The following is a 19,072-nucleotide window of genomic DNA, read 5'->3' as shown; positions in this document are numbered from 1 at the left end:
CAGAGTAGGAAATGAAAGGAGCCAGTATGAGAGCCAAGTAGTTTTAAAAGGCATGAAAGATATGAAAGTACTTTACTGAACTGTACATTTTAGAAAATGGTTAAGGTGGTTAATTTTATATTATGCATATTTTACCACAATTAAAATATTTTTAATTTTATGTGATGTGTGTTTAGCAAAGCAAATTTTATTTTCATTATTACTTTTTAGTTTGATCTCAATTTTGTAAATTGAAGTATAGGTGATTTACAATATTACATTAGTTTCAGATGTACAGCATAGTGATTCAGTATTTTTGCAGAATATATTCCATAGTAAGTTATTACAAGATAATGGATATAATTCCCTGTGCTATACAGTATATCCTTGTTGCTTATCTATTTTATACATAGCAGTTTGAATCTCTTAATCCCATACGCCTTTCTTGCCCCTTCTCTTCAGTAACAAGTTTGCTTTCTATACCTGTGAGTCTGTTTCTGTTTTGCATATACACTTGTTTGGATTATTTGTTAGATTCCATATATAAGTGATTTCATACAGCATATAATGGCAAAGTGCCAGGTTTCAACAGACAAGAGTCAGGGCTGCCTGTCTCAGCAGTGTCATGAAATGAATTAAATGAATCTCTTAGAATAGCACTGGTGCAGGCCATCTTCCCAGGATCTGATGGGCTTCTCTTTTTTTTCCAGACAATGAAGACTGTTTTTTAACAGCAAAGCTAATTGTTATGTTAGTAGATGTATATATATATACTTTTAATGCATATATATATGTATGTGTACTTTTTAATGCTCTGGTAGTTGCAGAACATGGATGGGCTCATTAGTTGTGGCTCCCGGGCTCAAGCACAGGCTCAGTAGTTGAGGAGCACAGGCTTAGCTGCTACATGGCATGTGGGATCTCCCCGCCTAGGGATCGAACCCGTGTCCCCGGCATTGGCAAGCGAATTCTTGACCACTGTACTACCAGGGAAGCCCCTAAGTGTATTTTTCTCATGGTAAAATATGAATAGCATTGTGGGTGGGGAGGGCAAGTCCAGGACCAAATGTGAAATTTCCTCTCCTGACCCCTCCCCCCCCCCACACACACCTTGTGTATGCAGGTCATTGTTATTGGGACCCACTAGAGGAGATGGGGTATAGAAGTGGGTGCTAGGGTATTAGTGTAAGAGGTGTGTCTGTGTGGTGCATAAGTCATGGGGGAGTCCTTCGAGGGTGTATCTCAGGGGTGTGAAAGTCTGCGTGTGCAGTCGTCCTCCTTGATGTGTCGTGATTTCATAGGCAGAATGACTCTGAATGTGCAGATTCGGGTGGTAAGAGTTGATTGGATTCAGTCTTAATATAAAAGATGAAGTTTGTTGTTTGTTCCCCCTCCCGAAAGACTCCGGCAATGCTCCCCTGGGGTGGGTCTTGGAAAGAACAGGACAGCGGTTGACTAGCTTCTTTTTCTCCTGTCCCCTTGGGCCTTTAGCAGCGGAAAAGGGGCTGTGCGGGCCCGACCCGGGCTGGAAGGAAGAAGCGTAAGTCAACTTCCTCGCTAGCGGCACCCGCGGCGGCGGTGGGTGCGCGGGTCTGCGCATCCCGCCCCCGGGGCCGGGAAGGGGCGGAGCCGGGCGGAGCCCGCCCCCGGCGGTCCCCTCTTCTCGGCTGCTCCTCCGAGAAGCGCCGGCCGCTCCACCGAGAAGCGCCGGCCGCAGTCACTGCCGCCTGCAGGAAGCTGGGAGCCCGGGCCGGGAGTGCGGGCTGGGCTGCGTGCACGGGCTCGGCCGCCGCTGCCGGTGAGTCCCGGGGCTGGAGGCACGGAGCGGGGCGGGAGGCGAGTCAGGACCTGGCTGTTGGGGATCCCCCGGGCGCAAGCACGGGGATGTCAGGATCGCGACGTTGGGGAGTCCGGAGGAGCGTCGCGATGTGGAGGAACCCGAGCCCGGGGGCGGGGAGTCAGTGCCCGGTTTTGGGGAGTCTGGGAGCCCTGAGGGCGGGGCGGCGATTCAGGAACGCGAAGTTGGGGAGTCCCGAAGCCCGAGCCTGGAGGACTGAGGGTCTGGATCTTGACGTTGCAGAGGTCCGGAGGGATGCAGAATGAGGGGTGCTCTGTCGGCATTCTTGGGGCGCCCTCCGCAGGGCGGAGGGGAGCAGAGCCCGGGAAGGGAGTACAGAGAGAGGAAGCCCGAGGCGGGCGGGGCGGGAGGGGAGCCCGAGGGAGAGGAACCCCGGAAAGGGTAGGGTGGGGCGAGGCGAGCGGCTTCTCCCGGGAAGGATGGAAGAGGCTTTTCCAAGAGGGCGAGCGCGGGAAACCGAGTCGTGCGGAGAGCTGGGGGTTCTGCTCTGGGGGATGGGGGGTTGGAGGGCTGGAACGCCGCGGCGGGGGTCCGAGGCGGCGGGCTGGGTGGTGGGGCAGGGACTCAGGGAACGTCTCGGCCTAGGGGACACCGCCCCCTCGGTGGAATGGGGTCATGGCAACCTCGAGGGGGCACCCACTCGAGAGCACGAGACGGGCCCCCCCAGACGGGGGCGGGTGGGGACCCCGCACTCCCCTCTGGGAGTGTTGGGAACTTGGGCGGGGGACCAGGGAGGGCCGCACCTCGCTGACCCCGCGCGGGCACCGCAGTGCTCTATGCATCTGTGGGCCCTCAGGCACAGGCTCAAAAAAGGGAGACTTGCGGGCTGGACAAGCTTTTGGTTGCATCTCATATTTCTGAGCTGGGTTGGAAGTGATTTTGCCCAGGGATCTGATGAGAAGAGTCTGGGCTTAAAAGAACAAGTCTGGAATGAGTTTTCCAATGTACAGGTAAGCTCTACCTGAGTGTGTGTGTAACTCATAATACGGGTGTGTGTAATTTTTAGATCCACATGTGCTACTTGCTCTCCCCTCTCCTGTACTTTGTGAGAGGCTGTTTCTGAGTAAAAACGGGAGGAAAATCAGGAAGGCGCCGGCGTACACACATACACACGAACCGCCCACAAATGCACAGCATTCTACAGCCGAGTAAACACGAGGAGTATTGTATAGTTTGGGATTGTTTCTGTTGGCGAGGGCTCCCTTTACTGGAGTTAGTAGGAGTTACCTGCATGGAAAGTGGATTGCCCTTGACTGCCCTCTTAGGATGTGCACAGCCTGTACGCACCCTGAGCTGCTGCACCCTTGAACGGGTCACCTGGCAGGGTGCTAGGCTGCTTAGGACCTCAACAGATGGACATTCTAGGGCCTGTCTGAAGATAAACAAACGACCAGTACACTGTCTAGTTTATTTTTTTTCTGTTGTTTGTCTTGGGGGCCTGGCTCCCTTTAAGTAATTAAACAGTATTGACATCTCATATTAACATATCCTATATGGTTAATTATGTGTGGTAATTAGTTTAATTATTTGATATAATAGCTAATTTAGGAAGACCCAGGGCCCTGGGAGTCCTGTTAAGTGGATTTCTCCCTTAGAAGGTGCCTGGGCTTTGAGAGGCAGGGAGGGGAGAGATGCCTCCCACCCCTCCTCTTTAGATACAGGTCCATCTTCTGCTACACACTGAGGTTTGAGCTTCCTGGGAGGACAAAGTGTGGAGCCCATTTTTTTTTCTTCAAGAAAAGGAAAGCTCTTCAATAATTACGGAAGTTAATGGAAAAGTGATCTATTCATCTCACAGGTATCATTTCAGGACAAACTTTTTCTTTTTCCACCGGGGGTGGTCAGAACCTTGCACCAAAATCTGCGCTATTGTAATGCAAAATGATAACACATGACCATTATTGCTGTAGCGTATTTATCCACTCGGACATATAGCTAGCTGATTCTTCCAGTTCTTTTTTTTTTTTTAAACATTTATTTATTTTCTTTTTTTTTTTTTTGGTTGTGTTGGGTTTTCATTGCTGCCCGAGGGCTTTCTCTAGTTGCAGTGAGCCAGGGGTACTCTTCATTGTGGTGCCCGGGCTTGTCATTGCCGTGGCTTCCCTTGTTGTGGAGCACGGCTCTAGGCACTCAGGCTTCAGTAGTTGTGACACGTGGGCTCAGTAGTTGTGGCACACGGGCATGTGGGATCTTCCCGGACCAGGGATCAAACCTGTGGCTCTTGAACTGGCAGGTGGATTCTTAACCACTGCGCTACCAAGGAAGTCCCATTCTTCCAATTCTTTATCCAGATGTTAGGATAAATACACCAGTATTTATACATTTGAATCAATTCATGTTTCTCTCCTTCAGAAACCTCATCTTGGTGAGCTGTGTACTAATTCTAGTGATGCTCTCATTGCCGAGAATAGTTTTGGAGCTCCTGCTTTGGAGTTGCCTTCAGAGTTGGCAACATGTTGACTGAATTGCCTCTGGGATGGCAAACCTTCCGCAGTTGGGAAACAGCCAAAAATTGTGTGGGGCCAACTGCGGTGGAGTATCAAGGTTGTAATAGGAAGTCTGTCCATTAAAGTAATGAAAGTCCTCTTGAAGGACTTGCAGTTGTACAAGGGTCATCCAGTAAAAAGTATATGTATGTGTTTAGGATTGTAAAGTAGTTGCTTTGAAATGCAGCCTTCATTTGGGTGTTTGTGCTCTGGTGTGTGTGCAAAAAACTGGTATCGGGCTGGAGAAAGTAAGCCTTTCTTTTCCCCTCCCATGTACTCTTTACCAGGCAGTTTCCATCCCTTTGCATTTTTACAGAAAGCAAAATGAACAAGAGACTTGTATTTTTTTTTTTCCCAGAAAAAAAGGTAGTCAGAAAGTCACTTACCCCATGGGTCATTGATGCCTGGTACCTGAGGTTTTATGTGAGTCAATCTATATAGAATCAAGGGAAAGAGAATGATTTCTGAAAATCCATTTGGTTTTGGGATTCCATAGCACACAGCATGAAAAATTAACATATCCCTTTTCTGCCATTATTTCCCTAAATTCCCAATTTTTTTTTCAGGTTGTATAACCTAAAGCTTCATACAGCCATGGCTTGAATCTTGATTTAGCTGTGATCTTGGACAAGTTATTCATCTCTTTTGGCCTCAGTTTTCTTACAATGAAGATATAATGAGTAGGTACCTCATGGGGCTGTGATGAAGATAAAATAAGACTTAGAGTGTGGAACCCTGAGATCAGTGTCCCATACATAATCAGTACTCCACAGAGTCTAGCTCTTTGTCTTATTAATAGTACTTATTGATAGTTATGTATTAAAATCCCTTTTTAACAAATTTCATGTAGAAATTTATCATTTCCAAGTAATGATACTCCCTTTAGTTGGGCTTTGCAGATGAACATGTCAATGAGAACACTTGGTTTTTGCTTTCCTGGCCTTTCAGGAGTTTTTTGGTTTCTGTTTTTAATTTTTTTTTTTTTTTTTTTTTTGGGCACACGGGCTTAGTTGCTCCGCGGCATGTGGGATCTTCCTGGAGCTGGGATCAAACCCGTGACCTCTGCATTGGCAGGCGGATTCTTAACCACTGCGCCACCTAGGAAGCCCCTCTGTTTTTAATTTTAATTTAGTTTTATTTATTTATTTTTGACTACTTTGAGTCTTCATTGCTGCACGCAGGCTTTCTCTAGTTGTGGAGAATGGAGGCTACTCTTCATTGTGGTGTGCGGGCTTCTCATTGTGGTGGCTTCTCTTGTTGCGGAGCATGGGCTCTGGGCACTTGGGCTTCAGTAGTTGCAGCATGCAGGCTCAGTAGCTGTGGCTCATGGTCCCTAGAGCACACGGGCTTCAGTAGTTGTGGTACATGGGCTCAGTAGTTGTCATGCATGGGCTTAGCTGCTCCACGGCATGTGGGATCTTCCTGGACCAGGGCTCAAACCTGTGTCCCCTGCATTGGCAGGTGGATTCTTAACCACTGTGCCACTAGGGAAGTCCCCTCTCAGGAGTTTTTGAAGAGAGACCTTAACAACAACTATAGCTAGCTACTTTATTTTTAATTCCAATATATTTAAAAATGAATAGTCCTTTTTTGATTGTGTATTAGGTATATACAGTTTGGTAAAAAGCTGAAGGAAAATTTTTTAAAAGCTTCTTCTATAGTTTTTTTTTCCTTGATCCAATGAAATGTTATTAATGACATAGCTATAATTCTCTTGGCATACAGTGAAAGGGATGATTCTGAGGAACATTTATTTCAGTTAAACTGGAGGTTTTTTCTGCTTTTTTTAAACAATAGGGAGGAAGAACCTGGCACTATGTTCTTAGCTCTGCCATAAATATCAACGTTAATTTTTGGCAGATTTATGGATTTTATTAAAAATATTACATACAATTAACTTTACCTTAATTTTAATCAAATCGTTGGGGGTTACTATGAAATAGATGTTTCATGAAATGTGTGTTTCAGCAAAGTATGTGCAGGAGACAGAGGTGTAAGAAACACATTTCTTCCTCCAGAAGTTCATATAATGTGCTCGCCTAGGACAGTGCATTAGCAAGAGTTTTTTTCTCCTAATTGCTTATGGGGCTAAGATTTAACATGGATTTCACTACATGTTCTTTTCCCTCCATTTCTTGGAGAGGCTAAATATCTAGATCTCTGGATAGTGTTCATGTTTTTTGACATGGATTAACTCTTTCAGGATTAGATCCTGCTATGCACTCAGATGCCATAAAAGGAAATAAGGGCTCTAAACGTACTTAGCAAATTGTAAAGTGATGTACAGCCTGCCTTCCCTATGGAGGCTGGAGGCGGTGGAGGGGGAGGGGGCTCTGCATCCTCAGATTCAACCAACTGTGGATGGAAGTGTCAACGAAAACATGAATCCATAGTCAAGCTAAGAAAGAAATGGAAAATTTTATTTGCGCCAACCTGAAGATTGTAACCCGGGAGACAGTCTCTCAGAGAGCTCTGAGGAAATGTTCAAAAGAGGTGAAGGGGGAGACCAGTAGAGATGTGATTCTGGAGAAGGGGGTACGTGTAATCAAGCACACATCTTGGTGGAGTTACTGCTGTTCGCAAGGAACAGGTATCTTAGTTAATGGTTTTAGTGCCCCTCTAAGGATACGAAGATGCAAGACACTGGATTCATAAAATTTTCTCCTGAAAATATCTAACTACCTGAGGGCTGGTTCTGTCAGTTTTCCCACGGCACAAAATGCCTCATCCTGATCTTCGCCCTGATTGCTTTCAGGGGGCACTGCATCGGTCAGCAACTGTAGTGGCCAGTGACTTCATCCTTGTAGAAATGATGGTGGGCAACATTCTTTATTTTACAGTTTCTTCCCCTTTCGTCTTAATTTTGACCAAGGTTTGGGAGGTATTTCGTGACCACTTTGTCATATGGCACTAGGGATGCTCATTCCCAGGTCAGGCGAGGATTTGGTTGATAAGCCACTCAATGTGCTATTACTGGACTAGGCCCTGTTCACAGTAACCAAAGCCTCTGGACGGCCTGTCTTATGGTCCAGGAAATGGTAGCCTCTTGTTGCTTCTTCCCACATCTAGAATTACACTGTTATAATCATTGCTCTTATAAAACTCCATCTTTGATCAATCATTTCAAGTCAGCTAATCATCATTAATTTTATTGGGGGCTCAGTCACACATCTGGTAATGCAAGAAACAATAATCTGGTACAATGGGCAGAATACAAGTCATACAGCTAGTAGCATCAACGAAGTCGTAAGTAAGCACTTAAGTGAAGAGCCTCCATTAGGTGTGCCCAGCTTCTCCCCAGTCATCTGACCAGTCTGTTCTGCACCGATTGCTCTCTTTAAGGGAAATGATACATTGGTATGGTACGTAAAGCTCACCAAAGATGTCTGCAGTTACAAGGCGAGGGTGGGTTATCATGACCCGTTAAGGATTGACAAAGGAATGTTATCTTCTAAGGAGTTATGTGGCTGTCAGAAGAACAGTATCTTTATGTTTGAGCAGGTATTTCTGCCAGTGGAGAGCCTGGTTAATGCAGAATACAGATGCACAATGAACAGTAGAGGGGGGAGAGGAGGCTGAAGTGCAGAGAAAATTTTTATGTTTAAAATTTTCTTGTCTTGCCTTAAAATGTGAATTGAAATAAGCATCAGAAAATAGTCAGAAAAAAAATTCCAGCAAGTTCCAAAAAGCAAGACTTGAACTTGCTATGCACAAGCAACCACCTATATAGCATTTACTTTACATAGTATTTACATTGTATTTACAACTATTTACATAACATTTACATTGTATTAGGTATGCTAAGTAATCTAGGGATGTTTTAAAGTATATGGGCAGATGTGGGTAGGTTCCATGCAAACACTATGCCATCGTATATGATGGACTTGAGCATCCACAGATTTTGGTACCCGAGGAGGGTCCTGGAACCAATCCCCCGCAGATACTGAGGGATCACTGTATAACCATAGGATAGGGGGCTACTATTGTTGTTCCATAATCCTGTCGTGTTCTGATTATCTCCTCCACAGTGCTGTTTGGCCCTTGCTCTATCTCTCTTCTGAATGGTAGTTGACACCCAGGAAACAATACAGCAGGGTGGTTTAGACTAGAGCAGTGGTTCTTAATAAGGAGCAGGGGCTGTGATTTTGCATCCCCCTCACCCCAGCCCACCAGGACATTTGGAAGTGTCCGGAGTTGTTTTTGATTTTCACAGCTGGAAAGAGGAGAGATGTTATTGGCATCTAATGGGTAGAGGCCAGAGATGCTGCTAGGTATTAATAATGCACAGGGCATCCCCTCACAACAAAGAATTTTCCAGCCCCAAACGCCAGTGGTGCTGAGAGACGCTGGACTAGAGCAAGGGACCTGGAGTGGGGACCAACCTGTGTTAGCATCCTGGAACAACCCTGGGTGAGTTCCTTAACCTGAGTGTCTATAAAATGCAAGTCTGAAGTGCTATTGTGGAATTAGATGAAATAGTGTATAAGTACTTAGCTCACAGAGGTACCTGGTAAATGGTAACTCTTAGTATTATGTCTGGTTAGTAAATCCAAGGACTATGCTTCAAATAGATATCTTTGGCTTTTGAACCCATCGTGTACAGAACCAAGTCAGGTTTCTTGATCCCATCCATGTGTCCAAGAGTAGGGCAGGGACATAGACTTAGGGCCCCCAGTGTCTGTGGTTCCTCCTGCATTCTGGCCCAGGTTCTGCCCTGGTTCTGCTGACAGTGGGCTGCAGGTCACTCCAACCAGGAGAGCAGCGTAGTGTCCCAGACCTCTCTTGTGGAGGGCAAAGATGAACTGAGGCTGGAGGAGCTTTCTGTTTCCTCTGAGCCACGCTTGGAAGGAGGAGAAGGCCAGGCGGGGAAGCCCTACCCCCACACCATCCCCAGCTTGTCTTCTAGGCTCTACTTCGACCCCTATCTCTGCACAGTCAGAGCTTCCTCTGCTGTGTAAGCAGGCCAGGCGTCTGGCAGTTTCTCTTTACTTCTCCTCAGCCCCTCCTACTCAAGCAAAATGTTATTGGGGGGGGTCCCTTCACTTTTAACAAAATACTCCAAATCCGCTGCAGTTTTTGCTCTGCGTGGGGCTCCCCAGCCATCTGGGAGGAGAAAGGAGGCCACCCATAAAGCCCAGGCTCCGCTTTGACCTTCCTGCTCTGCTGTTTTCCTGCTGTACCTGGAGCCAGAGGAGTCAGTGGTCTATTCAGAGTAACCAGAGGAGCCTCAGCGGGGTGGGGGTGGGACTACATTCCGAGAGTGTTTAGCAGACCAGGATGTAAATAACGCAGTGGTTTTTCATTGTGAGCTAGAAACCATCAGTTCTGTGCTTCTCAGTCCTGGTTGTATGATAGAGTCATCTGGGCTTTCTAAGAGTGCAGATGCCTGGGCCCCACCCCGACTGTTGATTCAAAATCTCGGTGGGCGGGGCCTGGGCATCAGATTTTTTAAGATGCTCCTCAGATGATTCTCTTGCCCAATGAGAGGTTGAGAGTCAGGACCATGCCTTGTGAAATTAATGAGCTGCATTTAAGAAAAAGAATAAAGAAAACAAAAGGAAAAAAAGAGCCAAATTAAAAACATGAGTAACATAAATATTGTTTTGTTAAGCTTTTGTTTTAGTGAAGGATGAATGTATGCCTGCTTGTGATGTAAAATATGTTCTTTCTAATGGGCTGCAGTCAAAAAAGCTTGGAAAATTTTTAGAGCCTTAGAGATATTTAATATTAACAAACTTACCTCTTTCAATATTTCTGTGTGTGCATCTGCTGGACAGTTTTCAAAGTGCTTTTATACATCTTGTCAAATACAACTTTTGCAACCACCCTGTGAGGCATGGAAGGCAGATGTCATCATATTGACTTTTTTTATATAGATGAAGGAAACTCGGGGCTGGAGATGGTAAGAAATTTGTCAAAGTCACAATAAGAAAAGGGCAAAAATAAGAACTCAAACCCAGGGCTTTCAGTTAGTGCTACAGGGGGACTTCTCTGGTGGCACAGTGGTTAAAAATCTGCCTGCCAATACAGGGGACACAGGTTCGACCCCTGGTCCAGGAAGATCCCACATGCCACAGAGCAAATAAGCCCATGTGCCACAACTACTGAGCCCACCTGCTGCAACTACAGAAGCCCGCACGCCCTAGGGCCTGTGCTTCACAACAAGTCACGGCAACGAGAAGCCGGAGCACTGCAACAAAGAATAGTCCCCAGTCTCCGCAACTAGAGAAATCCTGCACGCAGCAGTGAAGACCTAACACAGCCAAAAAAAAAAAAAAAAGCCTGGATCTGATTCACCAATTACTGCTACAGGGCTCTGTCCACCACATCTTTCTGTCTCTTCTGATGTAGTTGGAGCATGAGCTTGACACAACTTCAAATAATATGTCAAAATAATAACTACTGACCGAACACCTATTGGTGTCAGGAAGTATACAGTTGATCCTTGAGCAACCTGGGGGTGAGGAGTGCCAGCTTCACATGTGGCCTGGGTAGTCCTGGCTGAGAAGGAACCTGAACACTAACCCCGTGGAGTGAGATATGACGGACTTCTTGGTCGTCTGGGGAGCAAAGGATATCTTGTTCATTCATTCATTCATTCATCAGTATCAAGGGCTTACCAGGGCCAGGGTATATGCTGAACATGGGGTAAAGATGGAATGTTGAGCCCAAATGCAGTCCCCGCCCTTACAGAGGTTACAGTTTGGAGGTGAGCTGTAGGGAGGATGCTCTGCTTCAGAGGTAGGTGGGGAAAGGATTCCTCAAGGCTTCCTCATACCTGTGCACAGAGCTGAAGCAAAGCTCAGGCCATGTGTAAATAGAAGGTGCTGGTTGGTTATGCTCAGCAGCTTAGAGTGGAAGAATAAGACCTCATGTTATCCTACATGACTTTCAGAGCCCCACTTCCCCAAAGCTGGGGAAACCACCTTCGGCTGGAAGTCACCTGGGTTGGATGATTAGGTTGAGTTAAGCCGGGGGCTTAGGGAAGGCTTTCATCCTTGGTGTGTCTGGAAGGGTACAATCTCCAAGCCATCTATTGATAGATGGCTAATAAACTGTCCCTATTCTCTTATGTGAGGAGGACTCCATACTGTAGCAGAGCAGTGTTTGTTGAATGAGTGAGTTAATAATAATTATAATAAATGTTAGTAGTCTGTAATAGAGGTAATAGGAGAAGTCAAGTTTTCGAGATGAGCACACCCAGAGAAGAACCAAGCTCTGCCCCTTTTCCAGGCTGAGCTGGTTCCTGGGACGGTAAGAACCTAAAGGAGATCAGAGTTAGGGTTATTGATTTAAGAGGTTTTTTTTGGTCTTGAGACACTACATTAAAGGCAGTGACATTTATCACCTAGGGTGATATAGTCCAAGATTAAGAAAAGCAAAGAAGAAAAAAAAAATCTCAGTTCTTAAGGAATAGATAATTTATTGCTCTTTACCAGTAACTTGAAACTATGTATTTGCCCTGTTCCTAGCACCTGCTCTTTGGAATCTACCAGCATTTCCCAAAAGGTTCAAGATAAGTCTACAGTCTAGAAAACTGGAGGAAGGCTACCCTTACCCAAACTACTAGAAGATGGAAGGACAATACACATATTCTTCTGAATATTGCCTGTGGCTCGTACTTTTGTGAGAAATGAAACTTCGTTGGTGAAAACTATCTTCTCATTTTCCTGTTAGACTCAAATTGATTGTATAAACTATGGGAGAAAAAGGAGGAGGATGTAAGATCCATGTTGAGTGTAATGGCTCTTGAATTAGAAAATTTATATTCTCCATGGTGTATTTCACTCTGTCCAAAGAATTCATTCCAGGAGTCCTATCTTCGCTTTTCTATTCCTGCACTTAAGCAAGATATTGTTCTCTTGGGTTGCCAGCACTTTATAAAGTGGCATTTCATGCATGGGCTAATGCTAGTGTTGGAATTGGCTGCAGTGGTAGAATGTCACCCAGACAGGTTCAGGTAAAGCGCCAAGAATTTCATTGAAACTGGGCAGCATTTCAGGCAGGTAGAAACTGATTCATCAAATCTCATTGTGGTGAAGAAGTTCAGGTTAATTCATGAAGTGTGTGCACAATTTTGTCCCATGAAAGAAAAGGAGGATATTAAAGTATTCATAATTATGTGACTGTGATGTGTCTCATGGCCTGGAGGACCCTTGTGTCTAGATATATTAACCTGATTCCAAAGGAAGTAATCATAATACACCCACGTGCACATGAAGGCGTACAGACACATAAAATACCTGCTATGTATTGAACAATTCCTGTGTGCCAGGCAGCCTGCAATGCACTTTTTCTTTTTCTTTTTTTTATATTGTCTCTACTCTTCAAAACAAGTTTAGGAGAGAGAGATCCCAGTTTACCAGTGAAAAAAAGAAATGAAGTGGCTGGCCCAAGGCCATTATAGTCAGTAAGTATCAGAGCTGGTAACAGGTTCCTGGTTTATGAGAGGGCCTGGGGCAGATGAGTTTGGGTTTAATTCAGGGCTTCCTTACAGTAATGGATCTGTAGCCTAGAATGGATCCAGCGTGGGATTTCCTGTCCGCCCAGCGCATCACCCTATATAAGAGATTTCAGAAGCTGGGAGTTGCTAAATGTATACATGTGGTTCCCTGAACCTACTGGAAGCATAGGCTCTGGTGGCGGGGGTAGGGGCTGGGGGTGGTGCGTTGAGCTCTTTTTCATGATTTCATATGCCTACAGAACCACATACTGTATATGTGTGTGAAACAGCTCTACAGACTATTAATTGAAAGTCCTTTGCTTTTGGCTGGGGTGATAGTAGCTCCATTTGGAGCCACCTGTCAGCTCATCTAAACTCTGACCTGTGATTAGGTGTATCCGACTGAAAGATATAGGGTAATGAATCATTTAATGGATGTGTTTGATTTAGAAAACTTTCAAAGCATGGAGAACTTAAAATAATCACTTTAAAACAGGTTTGATGGGACTTCCTTGGCGGTCCAGTGGTTAACACTCCCCGCTTCCCCTGTAGGGGGCATGGGTTCAATCCCAGTTCGGGGAACTAAGATCCCACATGCTGCACGGCACGGCCAAAAAAAAACAGGTTTGGTGATGGAAAGGTTGGGCAATAATGGACAGCCTAGAGTGACAGTGAAGTTCTCAGTGCAACCCCCTGATCCCCCACCTTGCTGGTCCCAGACCCACCCATGTCTCTAGAGAGGTAGGCTGCGATCCCAGTGCCTTTTCGGCCTAGAAACAAACAGCCGCAAAACCCTCTGATCTAGGACAGTTTCATTAGTTCAGCACATGTTGTGTGCTAGATACCTGTATTATCTTCTCTCTCTCTTATACTTTCTATTACAGAACATTTCAGATAGACAGAGGTGGCCAGAATGGTAGCATACACCTCCATGTGCCCATCCCCCAGCTTCAACAGTTACAAGCTCATGGCCAACTTCTCTGCATACACCTTACCTTCAGATGATTTTGAAGCAAACCCCAGCCATCATATCCTGATTTGTGAGCATTTCAGAATGCATTTCTAAAAGATGAGGGCTCTTTTATCGTAATTCTTTAAATGTGAAAACAACAAACAACCCTGTTAGTCAGGTACCACTATATCCTTATTTTATAGGTGAAAACAGGGAGACACAAGGAGGTTAAATTATTTGCCCAAGGTCATCCAAGGCAGAGTTGGGATTCAAACCCAAGTTGCCTAACTCCAGAGCCTGTCCTATTAACCACCACTTCCTGTTAAGGTAGCCATTAGACCCCTCTGCTGTAACTAACCTTACACTGTGGAGTTGGATCCCGGAAGCAGAAAAGCAAACTCCCAGGGACAACACTTGATTTCTGTGAATTCAAACACCCAATCACTGCTGCAAGCAGCGTCTATTTAGGTACACAGGGATAGAATGGCTGTGAAAGTCTTAGAATTGTCATCTCGAGGAATGAAAGGACCGGCCTGAAATATTAATGGATTCTCTTTGGGCAACACAACTGATAAAGCAGTCAAACCCTTATTGTGCTAGAGTTTGAAAGGGTAGAGAAACCACAATGAAAAGGACTTCACAGAAAATGTGACTGTCATTGTGCTCTGGCTGCCAAGGGAAGTAAAAGGTTTCTTTTAAAATGAATTTCCCTTTGCTTTTCTTTCGGCAGAAGGAATGATCGTCTTCCCACTGAGTCTTTTCAGTTTGTTTCTAGCACAGCTAATTGTATTTATTTGTCTCCAGAATCACATGCCTGCCTCCTCTCCCTTGCCTTTTCTTAAGGTCTCTTGCCTGCTGTGTACTACGGTTGCTGCCAAAAACGTTCCCCTCACCTGGGAGCAGTTGGCTGACAACACAGAGTAGATGTTGGGAGGCCAACTATCTCTCCAGAGATCTGACCTGGCCTCTGGCATCCAAGCCCACCTCAGGGGAGAGGGAGAGAGATTATATAAGCGTCAGGCAAAGGAACCGTGTCATTTGCCTTGTGTGTGTCCATTTGGTCCATTGGCGTTAAGAACAGAGCAGAAAACACATGAATACTATTGACTGAAGGATCAAGAGCTTTGCTAGTTCAAGTTCAAGAAATCGAGTCTCCATTTTTTCCCCATCAAAATGAGTGTCACATTGACTTTTCTGTTTAATACTTTCCTTTGGCTTTGGGAATCAGTGACTTTTAAAGGATTCTCAAACCTCAGTTTCTTTTCTTTCCCCTTTCCCATGAAGTCCAATCATAGAAGCCATGTAACCACCGGAGAACTACCCAGCCCTTCTTAATCCTCTCACCTGTGAAGCACTAAACGATGGTCCTTGTCAGGGTGCAGGTGAAAATGAGCCTAGAAATTCCCCCTTTGGCTCTCTCTGGGAATACCAGTGAGGACCTCAGCCTGTGTCTTTTTCAGGGAACATTTATTTTCCTTAAACCTTTGTTGTTGCAAATACTGAAAAATAATTTTTTATGATTGTGTGACTTCTACTTTTTGAAAAACTAAATTAAGGAAAACAGTAGACAGTGAGTCGCTAGCTCTTCATCATAGAGTCAGCTCAGGGATGGCAAATACATGGCTTTGTGCCACAGCCCCCTCCTGAGCCTGGTGTCCCCTGGGAATGGTGGCAGACTTGTACAACATCGATCACAGCATCTTCCCTGGAGCTTGCCGGGGCCTGAATGCCTCTCATTGCAGGACCCCAGGAAGCCAGTTGCCAAGGGAGTTGCCTAGGCTTGACACCTATTTGCCCTCTCCTAAGTAGGTGGTCTCTAAAGCCCTTCCCACTCTGAAATCCCTGCAGCCATTCTGCGTGTGGTCACATTCGGTCCCTAACAGCAAGGAACCAGCTTTCCTCTTTCACCAAGAATCAGATCGAAGGGAGGGGATGTGTTACCACTCAAGAATGCTAAACCCTTTCTGGAAAGCAGATGACTGGGGAAGTGTTTTAAACATTGATGGTTCACGAAGGAACTGGAGGTCGTGAATCTCCCTTTCTAACCTGTCGTGGGTTTGTAGATTGGGTCTGTAGTTTGGTTGGTGAGTCAGTAAGACCTAATTAAAGTCATCCCTTTTATGAAGAACCGGAATGTTTAATGCCCAAGGGGAACAGAAGGAAATGGGAGCCCAAAGCCTGTCCTTTAGGAGTTCCTAATCTGGGAGAGCAGTCCTATTAAGCTGAATTTAGATTCAGTGTAGTTTAATGAGATGCAAGAAAGAGAAACTTAGTGCCTAGTTAAAATTAACTCACTCTCAGCTGACTAGCATCCTTTTGAAGACGTTTGGAGGGTATGAAGATAATGCCTATGAAGCAACAGGACTTCTTTGACAGAAGATAAGTGTTTGTGACCATCTTATAGATAATGTACTGGGCTGTAAGGAATGGCTTGAGCCAGTCTGTAGTCGCCAGAAATTGTTACCGTCTGATAAGCTGGGCAGTCAGAAGCTGCAAGGGCTGCTGCAGGCCTGGCTGTCTCCAGGATGATTAACGGAGGATGCTGAACTGCTCTCTGGGTGGTTAAGATCAGGCTGGCGCGCATGTGTGTAGTTTTCTCTTGTTTTACTCAACGGTACATTCTTTTACAAGAAAAAGTCAAGAAAAATCTTTTGGCAAGAAAAAGCTCACTTTGGAATGTTCTGATTTACCAGCAAGGCCCAGCAGAGGTACTTTTCCATTTCAGAAGTCTCAGCTAGATATTGAGGGCAGAGGAAGGGTGGGGGGGACACCGTATGAGTCAAAGAAAGCATTAGATTTGCCAAGTATTTTAAAGGTATTTTTCAAAAAATCAGGTTAGATTTAGAATTCCTCTCCTAAGTGTGTACTTGTGTTTAGCAATGCTTATCTAAAAATCATACTTAAGCTGAAATCACTCCTGGCTTGCTATTATCCTTTACTTTCTCCATCTTTTAGGATGTCATATAAAAATAAGCCAGAAAACATCATTTGTCATTGTTATTCAGGAATGTCCAATGCAGTTGAATTCTCTGGAGTGGCCTGTGAGGCTGAAATATCGAGCTGGGGAATAATTGCAACTTTTCAGTAGATACTACGATCCTTTGTGGAAGGGAGCACTGGGGCAGTGGAACTGCAAGTACTGTACTGACCTTGAATTTTCTCGTAACAATGAGTGCTTGTCTCTTTCCAAGACCATATGATCTGTGGAACTTGCCTGAATAGCTTCTGGCTGGTACTGTGTCTTTTGTTTTCTACCGGCACCCTGGGACTTGAGAACGCACTCTTTGGAGTTTAAAATCATCTTATTTGAATGCTGACTTGATGGTGAGCTTATATAATTGGCTATTAGACACTGAATAAGATTAAAACTCGGAAGTGACACTTTCTGGACCTGTAGTCATCTTGTCTTAGGCCTGTAATGACATTCTTTTTTTTTTTTTTCAGCTTTAATTCAGAAATATCAAGTTGTTGGCCTTTAGATTCTCAATTTACAGATGGCGCTATTGGTGCCAGAAGGATGGTGGTTTATTTTTAAGCATGTGATTCATTTAATTTGAGGAGAGTAGGATTTGGGCCTTCTGCCTTCCAGTTCACTTAGCCTCCAAGATCAATATAACCTTAAAGAAGGAAAAGTTGTCTGTTTCTTAATGGTGTTTATAATGGATGAGCCTTATTGATATTAATGACCATGTATCTACTTCAGTGTAGCTTTGATTAATCAAAGTCTTCAATTAAGCTAATACTTACTGACTTATTCCACGTTGAAGAAAAAAACATCAAAACACAGGGAAATAAAGTCATGTTAGAACTTTTATTGAAAAACAACTTCCCGATAGTAAAGCCCTGGGTTCACCACAGACACCGTCCAGTCTCCTTGACCACTGGTACCTCCATTATCCAAGCTGCACCATGACCACTGACATCCAGAAGGAGATGCAGGACCTGGGCAGTTCTGAATTATCAAAATTATCACATTTAGGTAAGTGAACTAATGCGTTTTAGAATGATGTCCCAATAAATGAGGTTGAAACAGCATTTCCTGAATAGTGTAGATGTTCAGGGCATGGCCTCTGGAGTGAGCCTACCTGGTTCCGGGTTCTGGCTCCTCTACTTCCTGGCTGGGTGACCTTGGGCAAGACACTTAACCTCTTTCCTCATCTGTACAATGGCTAGAAAGAATAAATCCTATTTCACAGACTTGTAAGGAATGATTGTGAGTTAATAACATGCAAAGAATTTGGAACAGTGCCCAGCATAGAATAAGTGCTCCTTATACATGAGTTATTATAATAATTATTATTGGATAAAGAGGAGTACCAGGTTAAGATGAGGGAAAAATATATCTCTGGTTTCTGGCTTGAGTACCTGGGTGAAGCTGTTTACTGAACAGGAACAAGGAACGTGGGACCGAAATAGGTTTAGTGAAGGAAGCTCAGTTCTCTTTGCTGGCTGTGTCCATTTTGAGGTGTCTTTGTTACAGCTGCTCAGAGATACCATGTAGGCATTGAGTATGCCCCATTCCAGGTAATGACTAAGTTTTCTGTGTAGTACGGTTTCTCTCCTTGGTTTTCATACAGATTTCTTGTGAGCTGTCCAAAACAAACTAAATTCCAGGTGCTTCAGAATCTCCATCCCAGTAATATTGAACATAATAACGGCACATAGGAGACACTCAGCAAACACTTTCAAAAGGTCCCAAGGGGAATTCCCTGGAACTAGGATATATAGGAGCTTCTGCTGAAAACAGAAGAAAACAGAACATGTAGTCTAACATCAAAAGATAACTGCTAGTCATAAAAACCAGACATCTCAACTTAGCGATTTTAGTACTTTTCTCTGTATGGGAAGATACAAGACTCTGGGCTTATTGAAATTATTCCTTAGGTGTGCTTCTTAACTATGTGGGGACAGTCTCCTGTTTTTCTCCGCCCTGAATTCCCCTCAGGGCTCACGGTAGGGGTGGCTGCCGTGGCTGATGGCTCGATGGCGGGCAACATTCGTTGTTTACGGGAATGGCAGGCAACATTTTTTTGTCAGCACCCCCTTGAGAAGGCAAGATTTCAGCAAAGCCTGGAAGGAGTTGTCCGCCTCTCTGCTGCTGTTACAATCGGTGCCTAAATCATCCAGGGCCCACAGATGGTGTGTGCTGAGGCCCAGGCAATGATCACATGGTGTGTATCTGTAAGGTTCACGAGGGGCAGAGAGCTGACGCAGAAACTGTGGACATGGGCATTTCAAGTCAATTGGAAAAACAATCCAGGCACTCGGGTAGCACTTTGCCCAGATGATAATCAGATGTCATCTGAGACTTGAGGTTATGTTACAGTAAAGAGAAAGGTTGTTCTTATACTTGG

General features: G+C 44.8%; 1 protein-coding gene across 2 annotated transcripts in view; it reads left to right on the top strand.

The window, feature by feature from the left end:
* The first annotated feature begins 1,731 nt into the window (after nucleotides 1-1,731).
* PAQR8 (progestin and adipoQ receptor family member 8) overlaps nucleotides 1,732-19,072 on the top strand; it is a 36,771-nt gene continuing 19,430 nt past the window's right edge. The window contains exon 1 of one of the 2 annotated variants that reach the window (XM_057698058.1): nucleotides 1,732-1,777. Coding sequence is in view for 1 of the 2 variants with exons in the window: in XM_057698057.1 (XP_057554040.1) it covers nucleotides 2,768-2,787 (20 nt within the window). In the remaining variant the exon portion in view is untranslated. Of the gene's footprint in view, nucleotides 1,778-2,669; nucleotides 2,788-19,072 lie in introns of those variants that run through there. The other variant, XM_057698057.1, reaches the window with a different exon arrangement.

The sequence above is a fragment of the Hippopotamus amphibius genome, chromosome 11 (genome assembly GCF_030028045.1).
Source record: "Hippopotamus amphibius kiboko isolate mHipAmp2 chromosome 11, mHipAmp2.hap2, whole genome shotgun sequence".
Lineage (NCBI taxonomy): Eukaryota > Metazoa > Chordata > Mammalia > Artiodactyla > Hippopotamidae > Hippopotamus > Hippopotamus amphibius.
This window is presented reverse-complemented; position numbering and strand designations above follow the sequence as displayed.